Source organism: Triturus cristatus, chromosome 3_2 (genome assembly GCF_964204655.1).
Source record: "Triturus cristatus chromosome 3_2, aTriCri1.1, whole genome shotgun sequence".
Classification (NCBI taxonomy): domain Eukaryota; kingdom Metazoa; phylum Chordata; class Amphibia; order Caudata; family Salamandridae; genus Triturus; species Triturus cristatus.
The window spans coordinates 1,216,013,002-1,216,035,779 of record NC_140584.1 but is presented as its reverse complement, the minus strand read 5'-3'; the positions used below and the strand labels follow the sequence as shown (position 1 = coordinate 1,216,035,779).

Genomic DNA, 22,778 nt, shown 5'->3' with positions numbered 1-22,778 from the left:
GGGCCAGGTTCAGGGTGTCCCCCCGGACCTGGACGCCCAGTTGCAGGATAGAACACCTGAACTGGTGGGCGAATTGTGCAGGATACCTGCCCCAGGTGCCCTGGCAATTCTGGAAGGGGGTACCACTCCAGGTGGGAGGGTACAGAGCCCGAAGGAGAAGGACCGGGTGTGGGAGAGGCCACCCCAGTCTTGGGTCCAGTCGCCGGGTACAGTCCTGGGGCTGGTGGGTCAGTACCAGGATGTCATACCTGACCTGACAAGGGGGAGAATGGACAAAGGGTGCCAAGCACCTGGGGATACTGCCCCCCGCTCCCTGGCGCCACAGAGGATTGAGAGCCCTGAGAGGCATACGGCCTGGGTCTCATCCCGGACTACTGTCAGTGGCCACTGTAGCATTTTGCTGTCTGTCTGTTGGGACACACCTGTGGGCCAGTTGAGGTTAGGTGCTGCACAGGTGGTGTCCACCGGGGAGGAGAAGGGTTCCCCATGGATTGGCTTGGTGGGCCCTGAGAGTATGGACAGAGGGAGTCCTATAGGTTCAGATTGGCGTAGAAATGGAGTCTGCCCCTGCAGTTGCGGGCCAGGTCCTTGTTCTATCGCCCCAAGCAGGGAAGACCATCACGGTGGTGATTGGTCTACCCTGCGTTTTGGCTGGAAGGGGGTTGTGTTGGACTTGGCCCTTTTTGCAGGGTCATCCCTAAACTTTTTGCCTTCCTCCAGTATTTTTTCTGACCTGTTGATGGCTGTTTTATGACTCTATGGCACCTTACCACTGCTGATCAGTGCTAAGGTGCATATGCTCTCCCTATGGTAAAATGTATACATTGATTGGTGTCCATGTTTGGCTTATTCGGTTTACTATCAGCCCCTAGTAAAGTGCACCAGGAGTGCCAGGGCTTGTAAATACGAATGCTGCTGGTGGGCTTGCAGCACTGGTTGTGCCACTCACCGAAGCGGCCTAGTAAAATGTGTCTAGGGTCTGCCACTGCAGAACCTGCGTGCAGTCTGGGACTGTCGCGCTGACTGTGCAAGTGCCCCCACTTGCCAGTCCCTAAACCTTCCCTTACCTACATATTAGCCACCCCTCTGGTAGGCCCAAGGGCAGGGTGCATTGTAGGCATAAGGTAGGACATGCCCTGATGTGTGTGGCATGTCTTAGTAGTGAATTACAGCCCTTTTCGTTTTTCACTATTGAAGGCTACCTGCTCTCCATAGGCCAGAATGGGCTGCTGGAGTCACTACACGCTGTGACTCCAGTGGACTCATAGAGCATGGTAGAGTATCAAGTTTAGTATGCCTGAACTCAGAATAATAAAATACTTCTTGTAGTCAAGTTTATTTTAATATCCTGGGTTTGTAAATACTACTTTTAGAAAGTTAGTTTTTACTGACCTGACCATCTCAGTCCGCCTCTGCTGTGTGTGTGTGTGTTCTGCCTAGCAACAGTAAGGAGCAGGGTGGGGGGATCCCCAGAGACAGGTTGGCTGCCAGGTGGTGGGTAGAAAGGTGACACCTGGATGGGTGGGAGGAGTACACCTTGACTCTTGAATAGACCTGTGCTCTGCCACCACAAAGCCGGCGCCACCCCCTGTGGGGCGGCTGATGTCTCTGCCCTGCTGCTGAAAGGAAAGAGCAGAGTCACCATAACAAAGTGCTCCAGAACTGGACTGAGCCAGGCCTAGGCCCCCTGGCGCTAAAGAACAAAAGAATCATGGTATAAAAGTAGGAGCCTGGCTCCTAAGAAATCAGAATCCTGTTTACCACAAAGAACCTCTGCCCGACTAGAAGGAGAAGAAGACGCTGGAGGAGCTGGCCTGCTGCTTGCCTTGCTGAGAAAGGAGAGGAAGAGACTTACTGAAAAGACTTTGCTACTTTGTGCTTGAACATTCTCCAAGGGCTTGATCTGAGCTTGCCCCCTGAACTGAACCCCAGGACCAGTGGGTTCTCTGTGCTTTTGCTCGTCCTCCAATTCGAGCCGTGTGTGCATCCCGCTGGAAAGAGACTGCGCCCCTCATCGCCCCTCCTAGGGCCGTGACACTCAGAAGCTTGCCTGCCTTAAACCCGTGAGAGCCCCGCTCCGTCCAGAGCCGCTCTCTGTCCCCGGGCCAGGTCGCCTGCATCCCTGTCACCGCCTGCTACTGGAGCGCGCTGACCGCGCTATCACCCCTCCCGCCGGAAACCGTCCGACGACTGTGATCTACGCCGGGTCATCCAGCTGCACTGACCGTGCCCTGCGACCCCGCTTCGCTATCCCCGGACATCTCAGGCCGCGCCGCCCCCACTGTGGAGACCCTCCGGCACCGCGTGCTAAAGGGTCGCTGGCCGCGCCTGCCTACTTGCCCACACCTGCTGATTGAGGACCCAAGAACACTTCCCAAGCTGAGAGTCGCACCGACCTGTGCCGACTCTCCACATCACGAAAGAAGTTCCAGTATCGGGCTCGGGGCCCGCAACGCCTTATTTCCCCGTTCGCAGGAGCCGATCTCTGTGAGTACTGGAACCACAAGTAACATTTGTAAGAGACTGCAAAGAATCTATTTGAAGCTACGAACCAAGAACCTTTGCCCGCTTTACAACCTGGTGGCCTAGCGAAAACGTTGTTGGTCTTGTGATAAGTCTGCTGAGATATATATCCTTATTTTTACATAAAGAAGCGTATTTTTATATAAATCCAAGTCTGGTGTCCGTTTCTGGGGGGATTGATGTATTTACTGTGTGTATGATTGTAAGTGCTTAACCAACAACGCCTGAGGAATCGCCTTGGCTGCTCACGCCACGCACCTAGAGGGTGAGCAAGGGTCATTCGCGAGGGGTTATCCTGCGCCCTGACGTGGAGGAGAGGGTTCCTGCTTGACACAAGGGCAACCTTGCGCCAACCAGAGATCCCCGACTCTAACATTGTTGGCAGCGGCTGGGATTTCGGATTTGCATTTATAATTGACATACAGTGAATTATTAATCACCAGATAGTGAGAGCAGACCAAGTAACGCAGCCACAGGTTTTCATTTGGAACTTTGTTGAGACATCTGCCATTACTGCAACCATGCCTGGCTCACTCTCCGCTGGAAGAGCACTCTCTGTGATTTCTGGAATGGATGAGGTGGATTGGGAGAGACTGGAAGGCTACACGATAGAGCAATTGAAAGGCTACAGTGTAAAATTCCGAGTTCCCCATGCTGGATTCAAGAGGAGGGTCCAGTACGCCAAGGCTTTGAGAGCCTGGAAGGAGTCACGAGACCCACGGAATGCGGGGGACATCGTTCCACCCGACAACCTTGAGGAGCCCAGCAGAGTCCGGTCGCCAGAGGAGCTGGCAGACAGGGCAGCAGACAGGGCGCATGCAATGGAGATGGCAAAGTTGGCAGGACAAATGGAAATGGAAAAGCAGAAGTTGGCCTTGGAGGCACAACAACGCCAAATGGATCATGATATAAAAATGAGGGAGTTGGATCTCAAGATCAAGAGTTTAGACCGCTCTCCCTCTGGTGGCAGCAATATTGAGTGTTACAGTGCTGAGAGAGTAGTACGCACACCCAGAGATATGGCGCCTGACTTGAAGGAGGGGGTTAACATAGCCCAGGAGGTTCAAGGGCATGAGGTAGCTCCAGTAGTGCGCAGTATCCCTGAAGGGAATAGGGTAACTGGCGCAGGGGTTCATGGTCCTAGTGGCGGGAGGGACACTCTACTGACTCTAGATGAGAGGTGCAGGGAGAGGGGTTCCCCCAAAACTGAAGTCCTGGTGGGTGAGTGTGAAGACCGCCCAGAAGAGTGTGGGTTGTGTGACAGAGACAGTCAGATACTGTCTTGCCGGTCTCAGGAGAATGGGGTGGAGTACGTGTGTGAGGCACTGGATGGTGAGGTGAAGGATAGTTTGGTTAACCCTGCTAGGGGGCTGTGTGATACAATTGTGGGAGAGCATATTGTAAGTCCCTGTTTTCCAGAGCTATGCCAACACCTGTGGGAGAGTGAGTTCTCTGACCGCAGGGAGCTCACATTGGAGGCAGACCTTTTGGTGGAGTCCAGAGGGTCTGGAAAGGCATTGGGAAGTGATCCCACGATGAGTGGTCCAGGTATCTTCAAACCCAGTGTGGGGGAAGTGGCTCAGAGTAGCCCAGCTAGGTCCTGTAATAGTGAGAGGGGTGTAGGGCCTCACGTCCTGTCTGTAAGCGGAAGGAGTGAGAATGGGGTATGTCCCGGTAGTGCCCAACCTCAGTCTCAGAGCTTGGATGGTTCTTTGAGGGAACACCAGGTGGGGAGCCTAGTCTGTCCTGAGGGTCTGCCCGTCGTGCGGGGTCCCCTAGTGTCTGGTGAGCTAGGAGTGTCTGTAATCAGACCTCCATCAGTTCTGGTGTCTGGCAGTACCGCTCCATTTGGGAGGGTGCAGAGGTCCAGATTGAGGGGTGAGAGGGGGAAAGAGTCCCCCGTGGAAGAACCAGTGGGTCAGGGGCCAGCCAGAAGGGCTGCGTCACCGGTGAATGACCATGGTGACACCACTTCTGTCCTGGGGGATCTTCAGGCACTGTCAGATGGACAGGGGTCGGGAGATCAGCGCCAGGCAGACTGTCGCACGACACAAGAGTTATGCGTCACCCTCAGGGGGGGCATGCGTGCTCCCCGGGAAGTCCTGGTGCGCCAGGCGAGCGTTCAACCGCATGGGTTGGTCCCAGGGTTGGGAAGCCAGGTTCAGGTGTTGTCTGACCTGGAGGGTGGGACTACTGTAATCAGTGTCCTGACCCATGTTGCTTCTGGGGGTACCACGCCAGGTGGGAGTGGGCAGTACTCTGGAAGGGGGTGCAGAGGGAGGGAGTCCTCGCCTCTGACCCCGGCTCAACTGAAGGGTTTAGACCCTAGGTTGGAGGGCCAGGTTCAGGGTGTCCCCCCGGACCTGGACGCCCAGTTGCAGGATAGAACACCTGAACTGGTGGGCGAATTGTGCAGGATACCTGCCCCAGGTGCCCTGGCAATTCTGGAAGGGGGTACCACTCCAGGTGGGAGGGTACAGAGCCCGAAGGAGAAGGACCGGGTGTGGGAGAGGCCACCCCAGTCTTGGGTCCAGTCGCCGGGTACAGTCCTGGGGCTGGTGGGTCAGTACCAGGATGTCATACCTGACCTGACAAGGGGGAGAATGGACAAAGGGTGCCAAGCACCTGGGGATACTGCCCCCCGCTCCCTGGCGCCACAGAGGATTGAGAGCCCTGAGAGGCATACGGCCTGGGTCTCATCCCGGACTACTGTCAGTGGCCACTGTAGCATTTTGCTGTCTGTCTGTTGGGACACACCTGTGGGCCAGTTGAGGTTAGGTGCTGCACAGGTGGTGTCCACCGGGGAGGAGAAGGGTTCCCCATGGATTGGCTTGGTGGGCCCTGAGAGTATGGACAGAGGGAGTCCTATAGGTTCAGATTGGCGTAGAAATGGAGTCTGCCCCTGCAGTTGCGGGCCAGGTCCTTGTTCTATCGCCCCAAGCAGGGAAGACCATCACGGTGGTGATTGGTCTACCCTGCGTTTTGGCTGGAAGGGGGTTGTGTTGGACTTGGCCCTTTTTGCAGGGTCATCCCTAAACTTTTTGCCTTCCTCCAGTATTTTTTCTGACCTGTTGATGGCTGTTTTATGACTCTGGGCACCTTACCACTGCTGATCAGTGCTAAGGTGCATATGCTCTCCCTATGGTAAAATGTATACATTGATTGGTGTCCATGTTTGGCTTATTCGGTTTACTATCAGCCCCTAGTAAAGTGCACCAGGAGTGCCAGGGCTTGTAAATACGAATGCTGCTGGTGGGCTTGCAGCACTGGTTGTGCCACTCACCGAAGCGGCCTAGTAAAATGTGTCTAGGGTCTGCCACTGCAGAACCTGCGTGCAGTCTGGGACTGTCGCGCTGACTGTGCAAGTGCCCCCACTTGCCAGTCCCTAAACCTTCCCTTACCTACATATTAGCCACCCCTCTGGTAGGCCCAAGGGCAGGGTGCATTGTAGGCATAAGGTAGGACATGCCCTGATGTGTGTGGCATGTCTTAGTAGTGAATTACAGCCCTTTTCGTTTTTCACTATTGAAGGCTACCTGCTCTCCATAGGCCAGAATGGGCTGCTGGAGTCACTACACGCTGTGACTCCAGTGGACTCATAGAGCATGGTAGAGTATCAAGTTTAGTATGCCTGAACTCAGAATAATAAAATACTTCTTGTAGTCAAGTTTATTTTAATATCCTGGGTTTGTAAATACTACTTTTAGAAAGTTAGTATTTACTGACCTGACCATCTCAGTCCGCCTCTGCTGTGTGTGTGTGTGTTCTGCCTAGCAACAGTAAGGAGCAGGGTGGGGGGATCCCCAGAGACAGGTTGGCTGCCAGGTGGTGGGTAGAAAGGTGACACCTGGATGGGTGGGAGGAGTACACCTTGACTCTTGAATAGACCTGTGCTCTGCCACCACAAAGCCGGCGCCGCCCCCTGTGGGGCGGCTGATGTCTCTGCCCTGCTGCTGAAAGGAAAGAGCAGAGTCACCATAACAAAGTGCTCCAGAACTGGACTGAGCCAGGCCTAGGCCCCCTGGCGCTAAAGAACAAAAGAATCATGGTATAAAAGTAGGAGCCTGGCTCCTAAGAAATCAGAATCCTGTTTACCACAAAGAACCTCTGCCCGACTAGAAGGAGAAGAAGACGCTGGAGGAGCTGGCCTGCTGCTTGCCTTGCTGAGAAAGGAGAGGAAGAGACTTACTGAAAAGACTTTGCTACTTTGTGCTTGAACATTCTCCAAGGGCTTGATCTGAGCTTGCCCCCTGAACTGAACCCCAGGACCAGTGGGTTCTCTGTGCTTTTGCTCGTCCTCCAATTCGAGCCGTGTGTGCATCCCGCTGGAAAGAGACTGCGCCCCTCATCGCCCCTCCTAGGGCCGTGACACTCAGAAGCTTGCCTGCCTTAAACCCGTGAGAGCCCCGCTCCGTCCAGAGCCGCTCTCTGTCCCCGGGCCAGGTCGCCTGCATCCCTGTCACCGCCTGCTACTGGAGCGCGCTGACCGCGCTATCACCCCTCCCGCCGGAAACCGTCCGACGACTGTGATCTACGCCGGGTCATCCAGCTGCACTGACCGTGCCCTGCGACCCCGCTTCGCTATCCCCGGACATCTCAGGCCGCGCCGCCCCCACTGTGGAGACCCTCCGGCACCGCGTGCTAAAGGGTCGCTGGCCGCGCCTGCCTACTTGCCCACACCTGCTGATTGAGGACCCAAGAACACTTCCCAAGCTGAGAGTCGCACCGACCTGTGCCGACTCTCCACATCACGAAAGAAGTTCCAGTATCGGGCTCGGGGCCCGCAACGCCTTATTTCCCCGTTCGCAGGAGCCGATCTCTGTGAGTACTGGAACCACAAGTAACATTTGTAAGAGACTGCAAAGAATCTATTTGAAGCTACGAACCAAGAACCTTTGCCCGCTTTACAACCTGGTGGCCTAGCGAAAACGTTGTTGGTCTTGTGATAAGTCTGCTGAGATATATATCCTTATTTTTACATAAAGAAGCGTATTTTTATATAAATCCAAGTCTGGTGTCCGTTTCTGGGGGGATTGATGTATTTACTGTGTGTATGATTGTAAGTGCTTAACCAACAACGCCTGAGGAATCGCCTTGGCTGCTCACGCCACGCACCTAGAGGGTGAGCAAGGGTCATTCGCGAGGGGTTATCCTGCGCCCTGACGTGGAGGAGAGGGTTCCTGCTTGACACAAGGGCAACCTTGCGCCAACCAGAGATCCCCGACTCTAACATGTGCCTATTAATGTGAATATAACCCGCATTAAGTGTTGCTTCTGCTAGATAAATACATACACATATGGGTATTAGTAAGGGGATAACATTTTATTAGTCATTTCCATGTATTAATTACGTTTTTTTGTTTCTTTGCTTAAGTTGACCATTTGGTGGCCACAAAATGGCCGACATCCCTATTTGATGAACACAACTCCATTATGAAGGTCTCTGGGTGAAGTGCGCATGCGTCACCATCAGCAGCAGTGGCCTTTGGACGACCCTAACTCAACTGTGCCACTCAAGGACACACCGGGCTACCAGCCAGCTACTCTGAAAGAAACAATAAAAGATACTTTTCCGAAGAAAATATGAACTATATCTTCCGCATGGGAAAGCTGTTGAACCATTTTAAACGGACCAATTAGAAGCATTTTAAAATATCATTCGTTACTATTTGGAATGTAATTTTACTATAAAAATGGTAGAATAGAGAGGTTGAGGAGCGAGACCCTTCAGAAGATTTTCGATTTCCTGACGTTATGCTGACGGAGAGGACGGTGACACTGCAGGACAGCTGTTTCCTAAGACTCTGACAGTATGAACTGATGACCAAGATTTTGACTTAGAGGACGACTTTTAGCCAGAATAGGTAAATATGATGGTCTACTGCTTGATTAAACCAAAAACTCAATTTTCAATTATTTAGATAAAAATTTAAGATTTATTACAAGAACTGTGTTGGGTCGTTATTATGAAAAATGTATTTATGTAAATAAGTTATAGATTTTGTTATCACTCCAACCTGCAGCTAGCTGATCCATGGCCTATTCATGGGAGAAGTGCTAAAAGGTGAAGTTTAGGCCTTTATAAATAGGGATATATTAGTACTTCCTTCCATTACAGCGAGTGGAACAATCGCCTCCTTGGAAACAGGTTGTTAGAAGGATGAATGTTGGTGTTGTGGGCCCCACCAGCGTATGTAGTGATTGAGTGTGATCTATGATCTGTGACGAAGGGAGGGATTTTGCATTCCGCGCTGCATCACATGCACCACCTTACCCAGGCGGCAGTAGCAGACCTGTGGTGTCATTTTCGAGGGCTTTCCAGGGGTGGCATAATACATGCTTCAGCCCCTGGTATGCCGTGGGTACATATTATACCATATACTAGGGACTCATAAGGGTACCCCAGAATCCCAATCTGGAGTGTACCTAAAGTACATGGAATCAATTTATAAGAGAAAGCAGATAGGCTGGGGACCTGAAAAGCAGGTTCCCAGCCAAACTAAGTCAAAAACCATCAAAACACCAGAATAAAAGTGGGGGCAACCATGTAGGTAGATTCCACCTTCCTACAACATCTACCACAGAGCCACCACACCATCTCACTCGCACTGCAATGCACCGTCAAAACCACTTTCAAGACAGACTCTTTCCGCGACGATTGCAAGCGCACAGAAGTCAGGCCCCTGCTCAAGAAACCCTCAGCAGACCCGAAGGACCTCAAGAACTACCGGCCCATCTCGCTCCTCCTCTTCGTGGTGAAAGTAGCAGAGAAGACCGCCTATCCAGAACTGACCATGCCATACTCGACTCCTCCGAATCCAGATTCCGCAGTACCCAGACTGCCCTACTCGCCGCCACAGATGACATCCACTTCCTCCTCGGCCAAGGCCACACCAGTCTGCAGCCCTGATTCTACTCGACCTGTTAGCAGCATTCAACACCGACTACCACCGCACTTTCGCAGCCAGACTACATGACGCCGGCATACAAGGAATCGCCCTCAACTGGATCCAATCATTCCTCACCGGCAGAAGCCAAAGGATCAGACTGCCACCCTTCCTGTCCGAATCCACGGAAATCAAGTCCCAGAGGGGTCATCACTCAGCCCAACCCTCTTCAACATCTAGATGGCCCCCCTTGCCACCATCGTCCGACAGCATGGCCTCAACATAGTGTCCTACGCTGACAACACCCAGCTCATCCTCTCCCTCACCAAGGACCCCACCACCAGACGCAACTTCCACAAAGGAATGCAGGAAGTAGCAGCCTGGTCTAGCAACAGCTGCCTGAAGCTCAACTCGGAAAAGACAGAAGTCCTCATCCTCAGAACTCCCCCATCGGCATGGAACAACTCCTGGTGGCCTACCGCCCTCTGCATCCACCTGACCCCCATGGACCATGCTATGAAACCTTGGCATCGTACTTAACTCCTCTCTCTCCATGAACAGACAGGTCAACGCCGTCACTTACAGCTACTTCAACACCCTCCGCATCCTCCGCAAAACCTTCAAGTGGATCCCCCCGAGGCAAGGAAGACAGTCACCCATGCCCTCATCACCAGCATGCTGGACTACGCAAATGCCCTCTACGCCGGCATAAACAAGTCTCCACTCCGCAAGCTTCAGATGACACAGAGCACCGCTGCCAGACTTGTCCTCGGCATCCCGCAACACACCCACATCAGCCAACACCTACAGAAGCTCCATTGGCTCCCCATTGAGAAGAGAGTTACTTTCAAGATACTCACCCAGGCCTGCAAATGCCTACACAACACAGGACCCCAATACCTCAATGACAGAATCAACCTCCACATACCCAAGAGAAACCTCCAATCCACCAACCTCTTCCTCGCCAAAACCCCAAGCATCCACATAGCCTGAGCGGTGGGAAGATCCTTCTCCTACATCGCGGCCAAGGCCTGGAACGAGCTCCCGACCGACATCAGACGTGCCCCCTCCCTTAACACCTTCAGGAAGGCACTGAAGACCTGGCTGTTCAGTTAAACAAAACTTTTGACCCACACCCTGCCCTCCCCGCGAGCACCTTGAGAACCTCATGGGTGAGTAGCGCGCTTTAAAAAAACCCTGATTGATTAATTGATTGACTCACTGGGGCCAGCAGAGCCATCGGCCGAGGAACTCTGGGAGGCGACTCCAGCTCCAGCTTCCAGACCCTGAACCGCCTCAGCCCTCTTCTTGCCCCTGGATGCTGATGTAAAACATAAAGATAAAAAAAGATTAGCGGTATAATAAATAATATCTCCCCGAAACATATTTGACAGGAAAGACAATCGCAATAACATTAAACTTTTCTAAATCAGATCAACTAGTAGTAGTATATCACGGACATATCGTATTCACAATTTACAAAACCTACCTACTTAGTCCACTCCTATTCCAAATTTGGTCAACTGCATTTTGGAAGTACTAATAATAAATTGCAGAAAACCCTGAGGTTTCATGTTTGCTTCTTCTCAAATCTCATTCGCAATCTCTCAGTCTTAAGTCAACCCCCTTTGACGGGCCAATGCACTAATCACTAAGGGCCTTTTTATAATGATTACAGTTATGTCAGGCGGATGCCATTGCGGTTCTGGAACCGCCTGGCCTTAGGTCGGTGTTGCGGTCACAACGACCGCACTAGTCTACTAGAAATCAATGCGATCGCCCATAGGACATGGGACGGTTGCAAACTTCCATTTGTCAATGGAAGCTTGTGTGGCAGGTGAAAAAGGACTGCAGCACAAGCTTCAATTGAAAAATGGATGTTGTTGTTCACAAACATCCCATGCACCACGAGGTTACGACATTCCAAATAACTAATTACAGATCATATTACATAATCATCACTGATTACATCAGCCCAAGCGATTGGCAACAAGTACGATTCAATAACAAGGTTAGGTGGGTAGCGCCAAGTAAGCTACGCACCTGTCTAACATAACAGATTATACATAGTATTTGAAAACGTAACATCCCAGCTTGTAAGCTTGCCATTATTTGGGAAAAAATATTAGCTGTAGTATAGAACACAGGTAATAATAAAAAGTAATAATTATAATCATTATTAACCTAGTCCTGCAACCTCAACTCCTAGATGGGTCATGCATGTCCTGTTCTCAAGCCAGGATGTCTGACTGCTGATGGGTGTGCCGGACCACAGAGCAGCGGTAAACTGCCCGGCGCACCCTCGCCCAGAGCTGCTGGTGCTCCTGCATCCCGTACCCAGACCCAGGCCTGCCGACTGCTGCCAGGGAGGGTGGAAAGTGGCGCTGGACATAAAAAACAAGCGCTGCCACCTCCACCTTGGAAAACAGAGCACTGGGCTGCACCCCTGCCTGGCGCCGCCTTCCTCAATCAAAGAGGCCATGCCTTGGTGCGCCCTTATCTGTCATGGGGCTGGGGGAAAAGAGAGAAAAAAAAGAAATAGGAAAAAAGAAGGAAGGACTGGGTAGTAATAAGAAAGGAGGAATGCTAAAAAATAAAGCACAAAACTCACCAAAAACACACAGTAAAGTAGAAAAAACACACAAATACACACTCAGAAAGACTAAGGGTAAAACAATAAAAAATAAGATGGGAAAAAAAGCCAAGGATTACAGAGATTAAGGAATGATGCGTCCCCGTGGTGCAGTACCTTCAATATTTCCACCCAAACACAAAATCTGCGTTGACGTACAGCGGAAAATGTCACGCGAATGGGCGGGACAAGCAACTCCGACCCATGCAGAACTACGAGTAACGCAGCAGATTTTTTCGCAACTTCACGGGGCTCCACGTAGCGCCGCTAGGCGAACTCCGCCCCGGCTTAGAAAAAAACAAAGGTTACAGGGACATTATAGTTAGGAATTTGAATTTTCCAAAAACTTAGAAATTCACTGAAAAAAAACAAACTTACAGAGACATTATAGTTAGGCACAAGTTTCACTCATTCAAAACAGTGAACTTCAGCTGCTATAGGTAGCTGATCTAACTACAACTCACGTCACCGCAATGCACTGCTTATGGCCTATCATATGACATCACTCATGACATCTTCAGTGACATCACTGATTGCATCTCAAATTACATCACTGATGACATCATCCAGTTACTGTGAGTGTTTTTAAAACGTTAATAAGTGTTAAATATAAATACCAATGTGTATTGATGAATCAGTGGGTGTATGACAACCATCAATCAGAGATTTTTTCCCTCCCCTGTGGAGTTCCCCAGGGGTCAGCGCTGTCCCCAACAGTCTTTAACATTTATGTGGCACCTCTGGCTGAGCTAACCAGAGGACATGGCTTCTTGCAGGTGTCATATGCTGATGACACCCAACTTGTCATTTCCATCTCTTCAAATGAGGACATCATTGCTGGGAAATTCCATGGCTGTCTAAAACATAACATGGACTGGATGCACCAGAACTATCTCAACCTAAATACGGGAAAAACAGAAGTGATGGAGTTTGGGGCTGGGGCATCGCTCTGGAACCAGGAATGGGTCTGGCAGAGGCAGGAAACTGCCCTGTACCCGTAGGAAAAGTCAGGAACCTGTGAATCTTGTTGGACGATCAAGTGAGTTTCCTAGGCCAAATTAACCAGCTTACATCAGCTCGCTTCTTCCAGCTGAAAGTCGTACGAAAAATCTTTCTTTCTATTCCCCGGAACTAAGGATATCGGTTGTCCAATCTGCAATCTATTCGAAATGCTGCAGCTAGAATGCTGTTAAACATTCCTAAGTTCCACTAGCATTAAAACCCTTCAATGGCTGCAGGTGCAACAGCGAATTGAGTTTAAAGCTTTTTGCTTGGTACATAAAACTCAGTTTGGTGGTGGAGCAGCGGATTTACAGAAACTATTTCAGCAGTACACTCCTTGGCGCAAACTTAGGTCGGCTAACAAAGGTCTGGTCCAGATACCCAGAATACAAGGAGCTAGATTGGGTGGTAGGAGCCTGATATGTTGTGCGTCCAGACTATGGAATGAATTACCAGACGATATCAAACTCCAATCTTCCAGACCAGGATTCACGAAGTTGCTGAAGATATGGCTATTTACGCGGCAGAAGTAAGGTACCCCTCCTGTGCTAAACCGGTGTCCTGCTACAGCGCCAAGACGCCTCGGTATTCATGCGCTCTACAAACATAACACTTACTTACTTACTTTATGAGTGCCAGTATGGATTATTCAGGGGGTGCATGACTGACTGTATAATAGAGTAATTAGGTGTATTACTGAATGTATAGGTGAGTGACTGAGCTGTGTGATTGTCTGTATCAGTCTGTCAGTTGATGTGTAAGTGGCTGGATGGGTTGGTGAGTGGGTAAGTGAATGGCTATATGGGTGATTCAATGGTTGTCTGAGTACCTGTATGGGTGTATGAATGTCTGTGTGAGTGGGTGAGGGTGTGTGTGACTGCCTTTATGGATGAGTAAGTAGGTGAGTCAGTGGCTGTATGGGTTAGTGAGTGCATCTGTGAGGAGATGTATTTGTGAGTGCGTAGGAGATTTTGTGGATGATGTAATCAGTGATTTCATCAGTAATGTCATTTAAGATGTCACTGATCATGTCATGAGTGGTGTAATATGTGAGGTCATAAGCAATGCATTGTGAGGGTGTGATTTGTAGCTCAGCTAACTATAACTGCTGAATTTCACTGGTTGTGTATGAGTGAAACTTAAGCCTAACATTCCCTACCAGCATTGCTTTTGGACAGAGGAAGCTGCATGCCCAAAAGCATTTTTGCTCTGATTGTCCTCCAAAGATATTTCAGCAATCCTGCTGTGTGAGCCTTACTAGAGGTAACAGGGGGCCTTGTTGGCCCTCAAGAACCCTCAGGAGCCAAGGGGACTCGAGTCCTCAAAAATAATTGCATCAGGAGATGTGTTTGTAGAGTGGTGGAGAAAGCGGGCATTGCCTCCAAAAACCTCTCAGCAATCCTGAGGGTCTTTGGGGGTGGACAACGCCTCCAGTTAGCTCCAGTATCATAGAAGAAGTCGGGGCAGGAGCTGCAGGTCTACCTCATCAATGGCTAGAAACAAGAAGATATCAAGTACACTATCGACTTGAGTTCAAAGGTAAACCAAGAATCTGAGGCCTAGTACTCAGCTGTGTGGAATAGAGAGAGGTGCTTTGTGAAATGCTGTTCTGTATGTGTGTGCGGGTATGTTGTATTTGTGGCAAAAGTGATACTCTGAGTCTTCCTTTTATTTTTTTGCACTGCCTCTAAGTCTTCTGGATACACTCCTCATGACCCATACCTTCCTTCTGTCCATCTCCTCAACTCTAAAATACAGTTTCTCTTTTACAAGCCCCGGACCTTCTTCTAGTCTCCTTCACATCCCAAGGAAAAAGCTAGATGAGCTCAACTACTCTCCTGCTCACTTACCAGACCAGACGTTGGTCCCGTGGTCACTACACCACTGGATTCAAGCTAGCCTGGCTGATGAAGGGTGATGCCCTGAAACCGGTCCTAGGATGCTTGTTTCCGGTGCAGGGAGGACCTGGCTTGGCAGTTCGGGCTGGACTGATCCCACAAGAACAGGGTCAAGACTGATTAGCATTTGGCTGGGTCCAAACTGGGGTGGTGTGGTGAGCAAAAGAATGATGGATTTAACCCAGATCCTTGTGACTGGGGTTGAATGTTTGCATTGTCCAGCATTCCGTCCATCAATTGTTTCTTTTGCATACCTACGGGACCAGTGCAGACAGACCCCAAATAAAGGACATTTCAGATGAGAATGCAGATACACCACCCAATTTTGCAATACATTATCATTTTGCTTTTAACAATCATATTAACTAGGAGAAGTGGGTTTGTGGGTTCACTTCCTAACCTAGAAGACATAACATTTAGATATATGGTAAATTGGGTCTCGGGGCAGAAGGAGTGTTTGCAATGCATGTATCTGTACTCGGTCATACTCATTCTTTTGTTTCCTTCCCTAACTACAGATTGATGGTGAATGATGTGCTGCTGCTGATTGCCCCGAGGAATGTTGGCCTTGTGTCGTAGTGTTTGTCTATGTCAAACCTTTCGCCAAACCCCATTACCCATCCATTCATACAACCCGGTACGCTCTTCCCCCGAGCTGTGTGATTTATTGAGCTGTGGCTTACAATTATACCATCAATTAATCACACACTTGGGGGGCTGATGTAGTGAAAGCAACACCAACTTACTGTAGAATCTTCGAAGCAGTAGCCCACACCAGCCCATTACCAACCCATGCATTAATAATGATCCGTATTTTTTAGATATAGAATGAAGAACATCAGTCATCAGCATCATGATTCAGGACTTGTGTTACCTAACAGTGAATGCCTAACCTAAGTTTGTCGACTCCAGACTTTGAGTCCATTTTTATTAACCTGTGGATTCACAAATAATAATGCTAGCTCCACATTAGCCAAAACTGACAATTTTTTCTGTTTTTAGCGCAATGAGGCATTCTCATTGTGTCATCACTTAGTACTCATGGGGTGTCAATTCTTTGTAAATCTTTAAAGAAGAATATATAACCCAATTGCTTAGTCTTTCTAGTTCCATTTAGTTTCCTAAGATGGATAAGCAATCAGATCAATCCTACAGTTGAAGCTCACCTAGGTGGAATTGGAAGTTGGACCACGCTTGTAGAGTTGTGATGCCTCAACTGTTATTGCTGCATGTATATTCAGTAAGACAACTAAAATGGATGAAATTTAACTTGCTCAGAAATAAATTATCTGCCACTGTTTCTTATCGAGACCATTCAGAACTTTGACACAATTGAGGTCATCATGGCAGCACCCCCCGTAATGGTCAAGATAGAGAAGTAAAAGCCCAGACTCTATAACTAAGTGCTTTGCTCTCTCTTAAGTCACAAGCACATAAACAGGCTGTGTAAAACTACTTGAAGGCAGCAATGCAAAGTAAAAGTACAAGAAAAAACTTCAAGCATAATTATTTACAAGCAACCCACCATCTCTACCCAAACAACCCTCTCTCAAACAAAACTGACCCGAGCCCCAAAACTCAATGGGCCTCATTTATGAAAAGTGATGCATTGCTGCGTGATAACAGCGATGCGTCACATTTCATTAGACCCTCCTTGAGACATGCTGGATGCGTCATATTAACAGTATGACACATCCTGTCGAAAGGAGTTCCAGATAAATCAGTATTTCTGACGTATCTGTAGGCGCAAAAATGACACATTGCTGGAGTGTGTCACAAAAGTGACGCAACTACATCAAAGGGTCATTTCACATGGGCAAATCCCATTTCAAATGTGCCTGTGTCAGTCTGAAGCCTGCTGTGAGGCAGGCGTATGATATTGACGTCCTTGAAGTGATGCAGTGAAAGCTCATAGATTTCACTGCATCACTTCTACGAGGCTTACTTGTGTCAGCACGCCCACCCTGCATACATTATACCTGGCGCAGGTATAATGTGGTGCAGGGGGGTACAAAGTGATGGATCTACCTAGATGCGTCACTTTGTAAATATGATGCAACATTGCGCATTTTTTACCCTGCTAGTGCGTCACAAAAAGTGACGCACCGGCGGCGCAAAAGTGACGCAAGGGCTCATAAATAAGCCCCAAAATGTCTAAGAAAGTCTCTACAGTCCCAACTCCCTTCCCAATCTCTCCAACCTGCCCCAACAATCTACAAATCCCTCCCACCAAAACAAACAATACAAAAGGGCCAAAAGAGGGCATTATGGAGGGTCACAAGGCCAATTTTATGTTTTACCCACACATGTGACCATACATAAAAAAGCACTGTCTGTGTAGCAGAAAAGCAAAAAGCAGAGAATAACACCACAGGATTAAAAAAACAGTGATTTTTTTTCTTTTTTCTAAATGCTTTTCAAGTAACTATAAACAGAGTCAGACTCTTAGAGTTGAAAAATAAATGACTTCTAATTGATGAGTACGACATTATGCAATATATGGGGTACAAGTTGCATGCGGTGCTGAAATAATGAAGCCACGCTCATTCCTTGCCAGCGCCTCTGCTAGTTTGCTACTGTCTACATCTGAAGATGACAAATATCTAATTACAATGCCTTTGCTCTGCGCCAAGGGCAGTTCTCTTTCTACCCTGTCTCCAAAGAGGCAGATAAAGAAGAAATAAGATACTACGTCAGTCACACACCTCATATATGAAATGCAGATATTAATATATTATGTCTGCTATAAGTAGACGTTGAGAAAAATGAATCTAATGGACTGCCCTACAGGTAAAGGAACGGACTATATGGATTTTATTTGGCACATTCCTCACTGTGTATCCTATATGCAAAACGTGACATAAGATCATGCACTAACTCCCACTTTACTCTGTGGCCTCGCCTGCCACCATGTATATACAACAGATTCTTTTGCTAGGCAGTAACCAAGGAAAATAAACTTTATTTTTTCTACTGCAGGGGGTAGGGTAGAGGGATTAGACCGGTAGGGCAGAGCTTTTTATATATATAATAGAGGGACCACTACACTGATCACTGATTCATCATCTTTGGCTCATTCAGTCACGGTACGATTCAAAAGGGAAAAATATAAATCTGTTATGGGAAACCATGATATATGTTCTGGAATCACTTTGCATGGGTATCGAATGATTTAATGTGCCACATGCCAGGAATGGATTTTTCAATTTGGAAGGCTGGAATGGAAGAACTTAAGAAAAAATAAAGGAGTGAAGTACTAAGAGGTGACTGAGTTGGCGAAGGAACAACACACCTTGTGTGTTCAGTTTGCAAAACATTGAAAAGATTATAAATGTTGCGTTAACTGAAGCAGACACACATTACACAGCCAACACTGCAGTCACAAATTGATTGCCCCAACTGCACTGGGGTCATAGTTGGCAAAAATGCCTTGAGCGGGGAGGGGGGTTGATGTATGATAGGTAGGATCGATCTGGCTCACTTAACAAATACAGCGAGTCAAGGAAGTAAACCAAAGAATACAAATAAATAAATAACCACTGCTTAGAACCCTAGCTTTGAATGATAGCGATAACCCTACATAAAGCAGAGTCGATGAGCAGCAGCCCGCTCCTCGTGAGAAGAGCTGCCTTGCCTATTCATCCAAACAATCCAAATGTTCATTCTAATTCGTCCGAGCCACCACGATTAAGCTTTACTTTCTCTCATCCGGTCTTCCAGTAAAATTTCCAATACCTTATCCACCCATTCAATAGAAACCCTTTCTCCAAACCATCCTTTTGCCCATCCACCACACACCTTTTTACTCATATACCAATTTCGTTCTTATAAGTTAACTTCCGTTCTTTCATGTCTCCCTGAAGCCATCAAGGCTTATTATGTGAGGTTTTGCTGCATTGCAAATAGATGAGTCTATAATAATAACTCAACCACTGCTGTGGTTGGTAAATCTAGGGTGCGGGTTCACTTCATAGTCATTTTTTAGGGTGGCGAATGACGCTATGCCATAGCTAGTGAGCATAGTACTTGGAAGAAATTATGTGACTTACCAGTGCCCGTCCCTGCTGCCGCTTCTCCCCCTTCAACTGACCCATCTCCTCCTGCAGCGGCACTAAAGCCGGCATCACTGATTGGCTGTGAGGCTAGAATTAAACATTGCACATAAATAAGATCCCAGATACTCAACCCCAAATACAATAGCAATGCAGCACTACTGCTCAGTTAGCATGTCAGTGTCTTCCAAATATCTCTCTGGACATTTGATTGGTTGGTTCACAAAGTTAGGCAAGCCAGGTGTGGAATAATGGTCAATGAAAGACATATGGTGTTCAATGCCAAATTAAATGGGAGTGGAACCTCATATTTTTTTCCAGCCTTGCAGCACATTCATGGGATATTGCTTGTATACTGTAACTATGAATGAACAGGTCTGCAGCACACTGCATTGGGGGTGTGGGCACTGTCTCCTGAACTGAACTGTGTTAGAGCTCGGCATGAGCAGGAAAAGGAAAGCTTTCACAGCAAACATACACGGTGATACTAGGTTACTTGGGCCTGCTATCTGCAGCTTCACGAATCAAGAAAGCCAGCACCAGCATTCCAATGCCCCAAGATTCCACCCTAAGAAGTCCACAACAATCATAAAAGGACTTACTAGGATCTGCAGACCCCTCGGCAGAAGCGCTGGTGGTTGGCAGCGGCTGACCAGCTTATCCCGGACCCTCCAAAGCGTCCCTCTTCTTGCCCTTGCATGCTGATTAAAGAAATTAAGGAGATAAATAAAAATAGATTAGTGATTCTGTTAATAATCCCCATAAGATGTTTTACGAACAGCAAACGCAGCCACTAAAACAGATCACCTAGAGTACTACTAGTTTTGACTCAAGTCTATCGACTGCCGTTAAATCCATACTTCAAATCTCCTTAACAAAAACTACATTTGGAACTAATGTATCGCAGCAAATGATATTTGATTCTCTCTATTCCCCTTTCTCAACACCCTTGATGAACCAACTCTGTCTCCCTTTCTTGAAATGCATAGATGCATACTTCACATCATCGCTGTGAATTCAATTAAATAAGTTGGAACTGTACGAGATACGTAAAGTCACAGAGATAACGCGTTACTCAGTGATTCACTAAAGTGACAGGAGAACATTATGCAATGGCTTATTAATTAATCAGCCGAATGCATGATGAGTGTGATTAGGTAGCGTCATCTGCCTAGCAGAAACTAGAAACTGGATCACACAATAATATACCAGCGTAAACTAAACATAACTTACCTCTGAGTGTGAGCAGCATGCTATTCAGACAATTTTTTTTAGCATTGTAGAACACAAACCCAACAAATAATAATGAAACCTCACCAAGTCCCGGAATCTGAATACCTAGCAGGTCAAGCAGGTCCTATTCGCAGTCAAGAATGTCTGCCTGTGGGCTGAGAGCCGAGCGAGAGGAATGAAATACAGATGGAGATGTTATTCTGGTGTAGGTTTTATTCTCTCTTAATGATTTTTGGATTTAATAGTCAAAAGTAAAGTCTGTATTGCCCCTTTCTCCTGGGCTAGGGGTAAGGATGTCTCAATCCGGTAAACTTGCACCGTCCTCCGGAGATCGCTTGTCCTCAGGGAACGTCCATGCAAGTATGCCCCAAAGAAAGAGAGAAAAGAGAAAAAAAATAAGATTCAAAATACTATCCTCTTTTTATTCCATGCAGGATAGGGAGTGAGGGAACACCCGTGCTCTTTTAGAACGGCGTCTCAAAGTGAGGAGGTGAGTGCAGGGGGAGAAGGGAGTCATCACCGGCTTTAGAGTGAGTTGTCACTCCCCGGTTTCCTCCCTCCTCCCGGCTCACCCGGCAAAGCGAGCATGTACCTGGGAGAACCAGGTTCCTCAGGAAACGTGGCTGGTCGAAATGCGGTCACGTTGGCCTCCAGGTTTGCTGGATCCCGCGACTCTGGTTCCGCTTGCTTCCGCAGCATGCTGTCTCTTCTGGAACTCAGCTCCTCTGACATCCACGATGCTGGTTCCTTCTCTCTGCGTCTTCTGGCTTCCGTCATTAACAGTCCTTCTCCTGGGGATTGATCAACTGGGATTGGATCAGGGAAGGTGGGTGGCAGTCGGGGGCATGGTCCAGTTCGTCATGTTCCCAGTTAAAGGAACATGTAGGCTGATCGGCGGGGGAGGAGAACTCCATCCAGGGCATTTTGTCTGTCGTCTGTGGAGAGAGAAGAGAGTCCTCGACATCAGGTACTGCCCACCACTCCTTGTTGCATATAATGCCCTCACAGTTCTCGTGGAATAGTGACACTGCCCAAAGGTGCTAAAGCTGCTGGTGCAGTGCAAACACAGGCGCAGCATCCCCAGCACCGCCGATGCTCCCTAAGGGTGTACTCGCTATCGGTATTGTCGCCTGCTGCCAGCATAGAGGGTAGGTGGTGCTGCACAACATAAAATTGTGCTGCCACCTCCTCCTCTCCAAAGATCACCTGGGGCGGCACACCTGGGCAGAAGCTCAGCCAGCACAGAAGTCCCCCCTGCCATGGCCCTGGGTGAGGAAATAATAACTAAGAAGCAAAAGAAAGGGAAAGTAAAGAAGAATGAAAGAAGGAAAGGAGGGGAAATAAACTAAATCAAAAAGTCATAAAAACACAAAAAAATGTGCACAAAAACATAAACAACCCAAACACAAAGACACACACTATTATAAAAAATAAAAATTAGGGCTAGTAAAGTAATAAAGGAGGAGGATTACAAAGATAAAGTACAGATTAAAATTTAGGCCCAGCACCATAAAAGATAGCAGAAAAACAAGATGGCCGCACCCATGCGGACATCGTAGTGCTGTTCAGGACCATTTAGTGCCGTTCATGTGAGATTTTGGAGAACGCTGACACACTCCATGTTCCCAACGCAACACAAACGGCCACTCTTTCAAACTTTGCCCGTAAGCGGAACTCCATATAGCGCTGCAGAGTTTTTTTGCGACACAGTGGAATTCCGCGTAGTACTACTCCGCGAACTCTGCCAATCCCTGGACACAGAACAACTGTTCTGCCTGCCAGGGGAACAACAACACCTCCTCACACCAAGGCCATTGTATATACTCTGGGAGCATTATTCACAATCCATCTGGGCTAAGCACTCACTGAGCTATGGCTACAGAGGTAATGCAAATGTGTCTCCAGGAGCTTCAGGCAGAGAAAAGGTAACTTTCTGAAAGTTACTTTTCCGTAATTCAACTACTAAAAATAGTGGTGTATTCATATTTCTAGCTGGTCCCAATACTTGGATAGCAGAATAAATATTTGTTAGATGTGACAGCCTTAGGTTGGTCTTCGCCCCAACTTTCTGCTTAACTACAAGTTTTTCTGGTCTCATTTTTGCTGGCTTTAGGACTCCGAGCACTGTACCACTGCTAGCCAGAGCTAAAGTCCATGTTCTCACTCCCTAAAACATGGCATCATTGGATCATACCCAATTGAAAAATCTAGTTACTTATGAGTCCCAAGTAAAGTGAACCTCATGTGCCCAGGGGCTCTAAATTAAATGCTACTGGTGGGCCTGCAGCACTGATTGTACCACTCACATAGGAAGCCCCTTAACCATTTCTCATGACTGCCACTCCAGAGCCTGTGAGTCATGTCGACCAACCCGATTGGCAGGCCAAAACATTCCCTTTTTATACATATACGTCACCACTAAGGTAAGCCCTGTATAAGCAACAGAGAAGGGTGCAGAGTATCTAACAGGCAGGACATGTACATTTATGCTTTAGATGTCCTGGTGGTGAAAAACTATCAAATTTGATTTTCACTACAGCAAGGCCTCTCT

At 48.2% G+C, this 22,778-nt stretch overlaps 1 protein-coding gene across 1 annotated transcript in view; it reads right to left on the bottom strand.

Moving 5' to 3' along the window:
* LOC146859489 (uncharacterized) overlaps nt 1–21,004 on the bottom strand; it is a 69,923-nt gene extending 48,919 nt beyond the window's left edge. The window contains exons 1-4 of the mRNA XM_085647171.1: nt 20,800–21,004; nt 19,597–19,650; nt 18,992–19,084; nt 10,633–10,731 (exon numbers count right to left, since the gene is read on the bottom strand). Of these exons, the coding sequence (XP_085503297.1) occupies nt 10,633–10,731; nt 18,992–19,084; nt 19,597–19,650; nt 20,800–21,004 (451 nt within the window). The remainder of the gene's footprint in view (nt 1–10,632; nt 10,732–18,991; nt 19,085–19,596; nt 19,651–20,799) is intronic.
* Between the last annotated feature and the right edge of the window lie 1,774 nt (nt 21,005–22,778).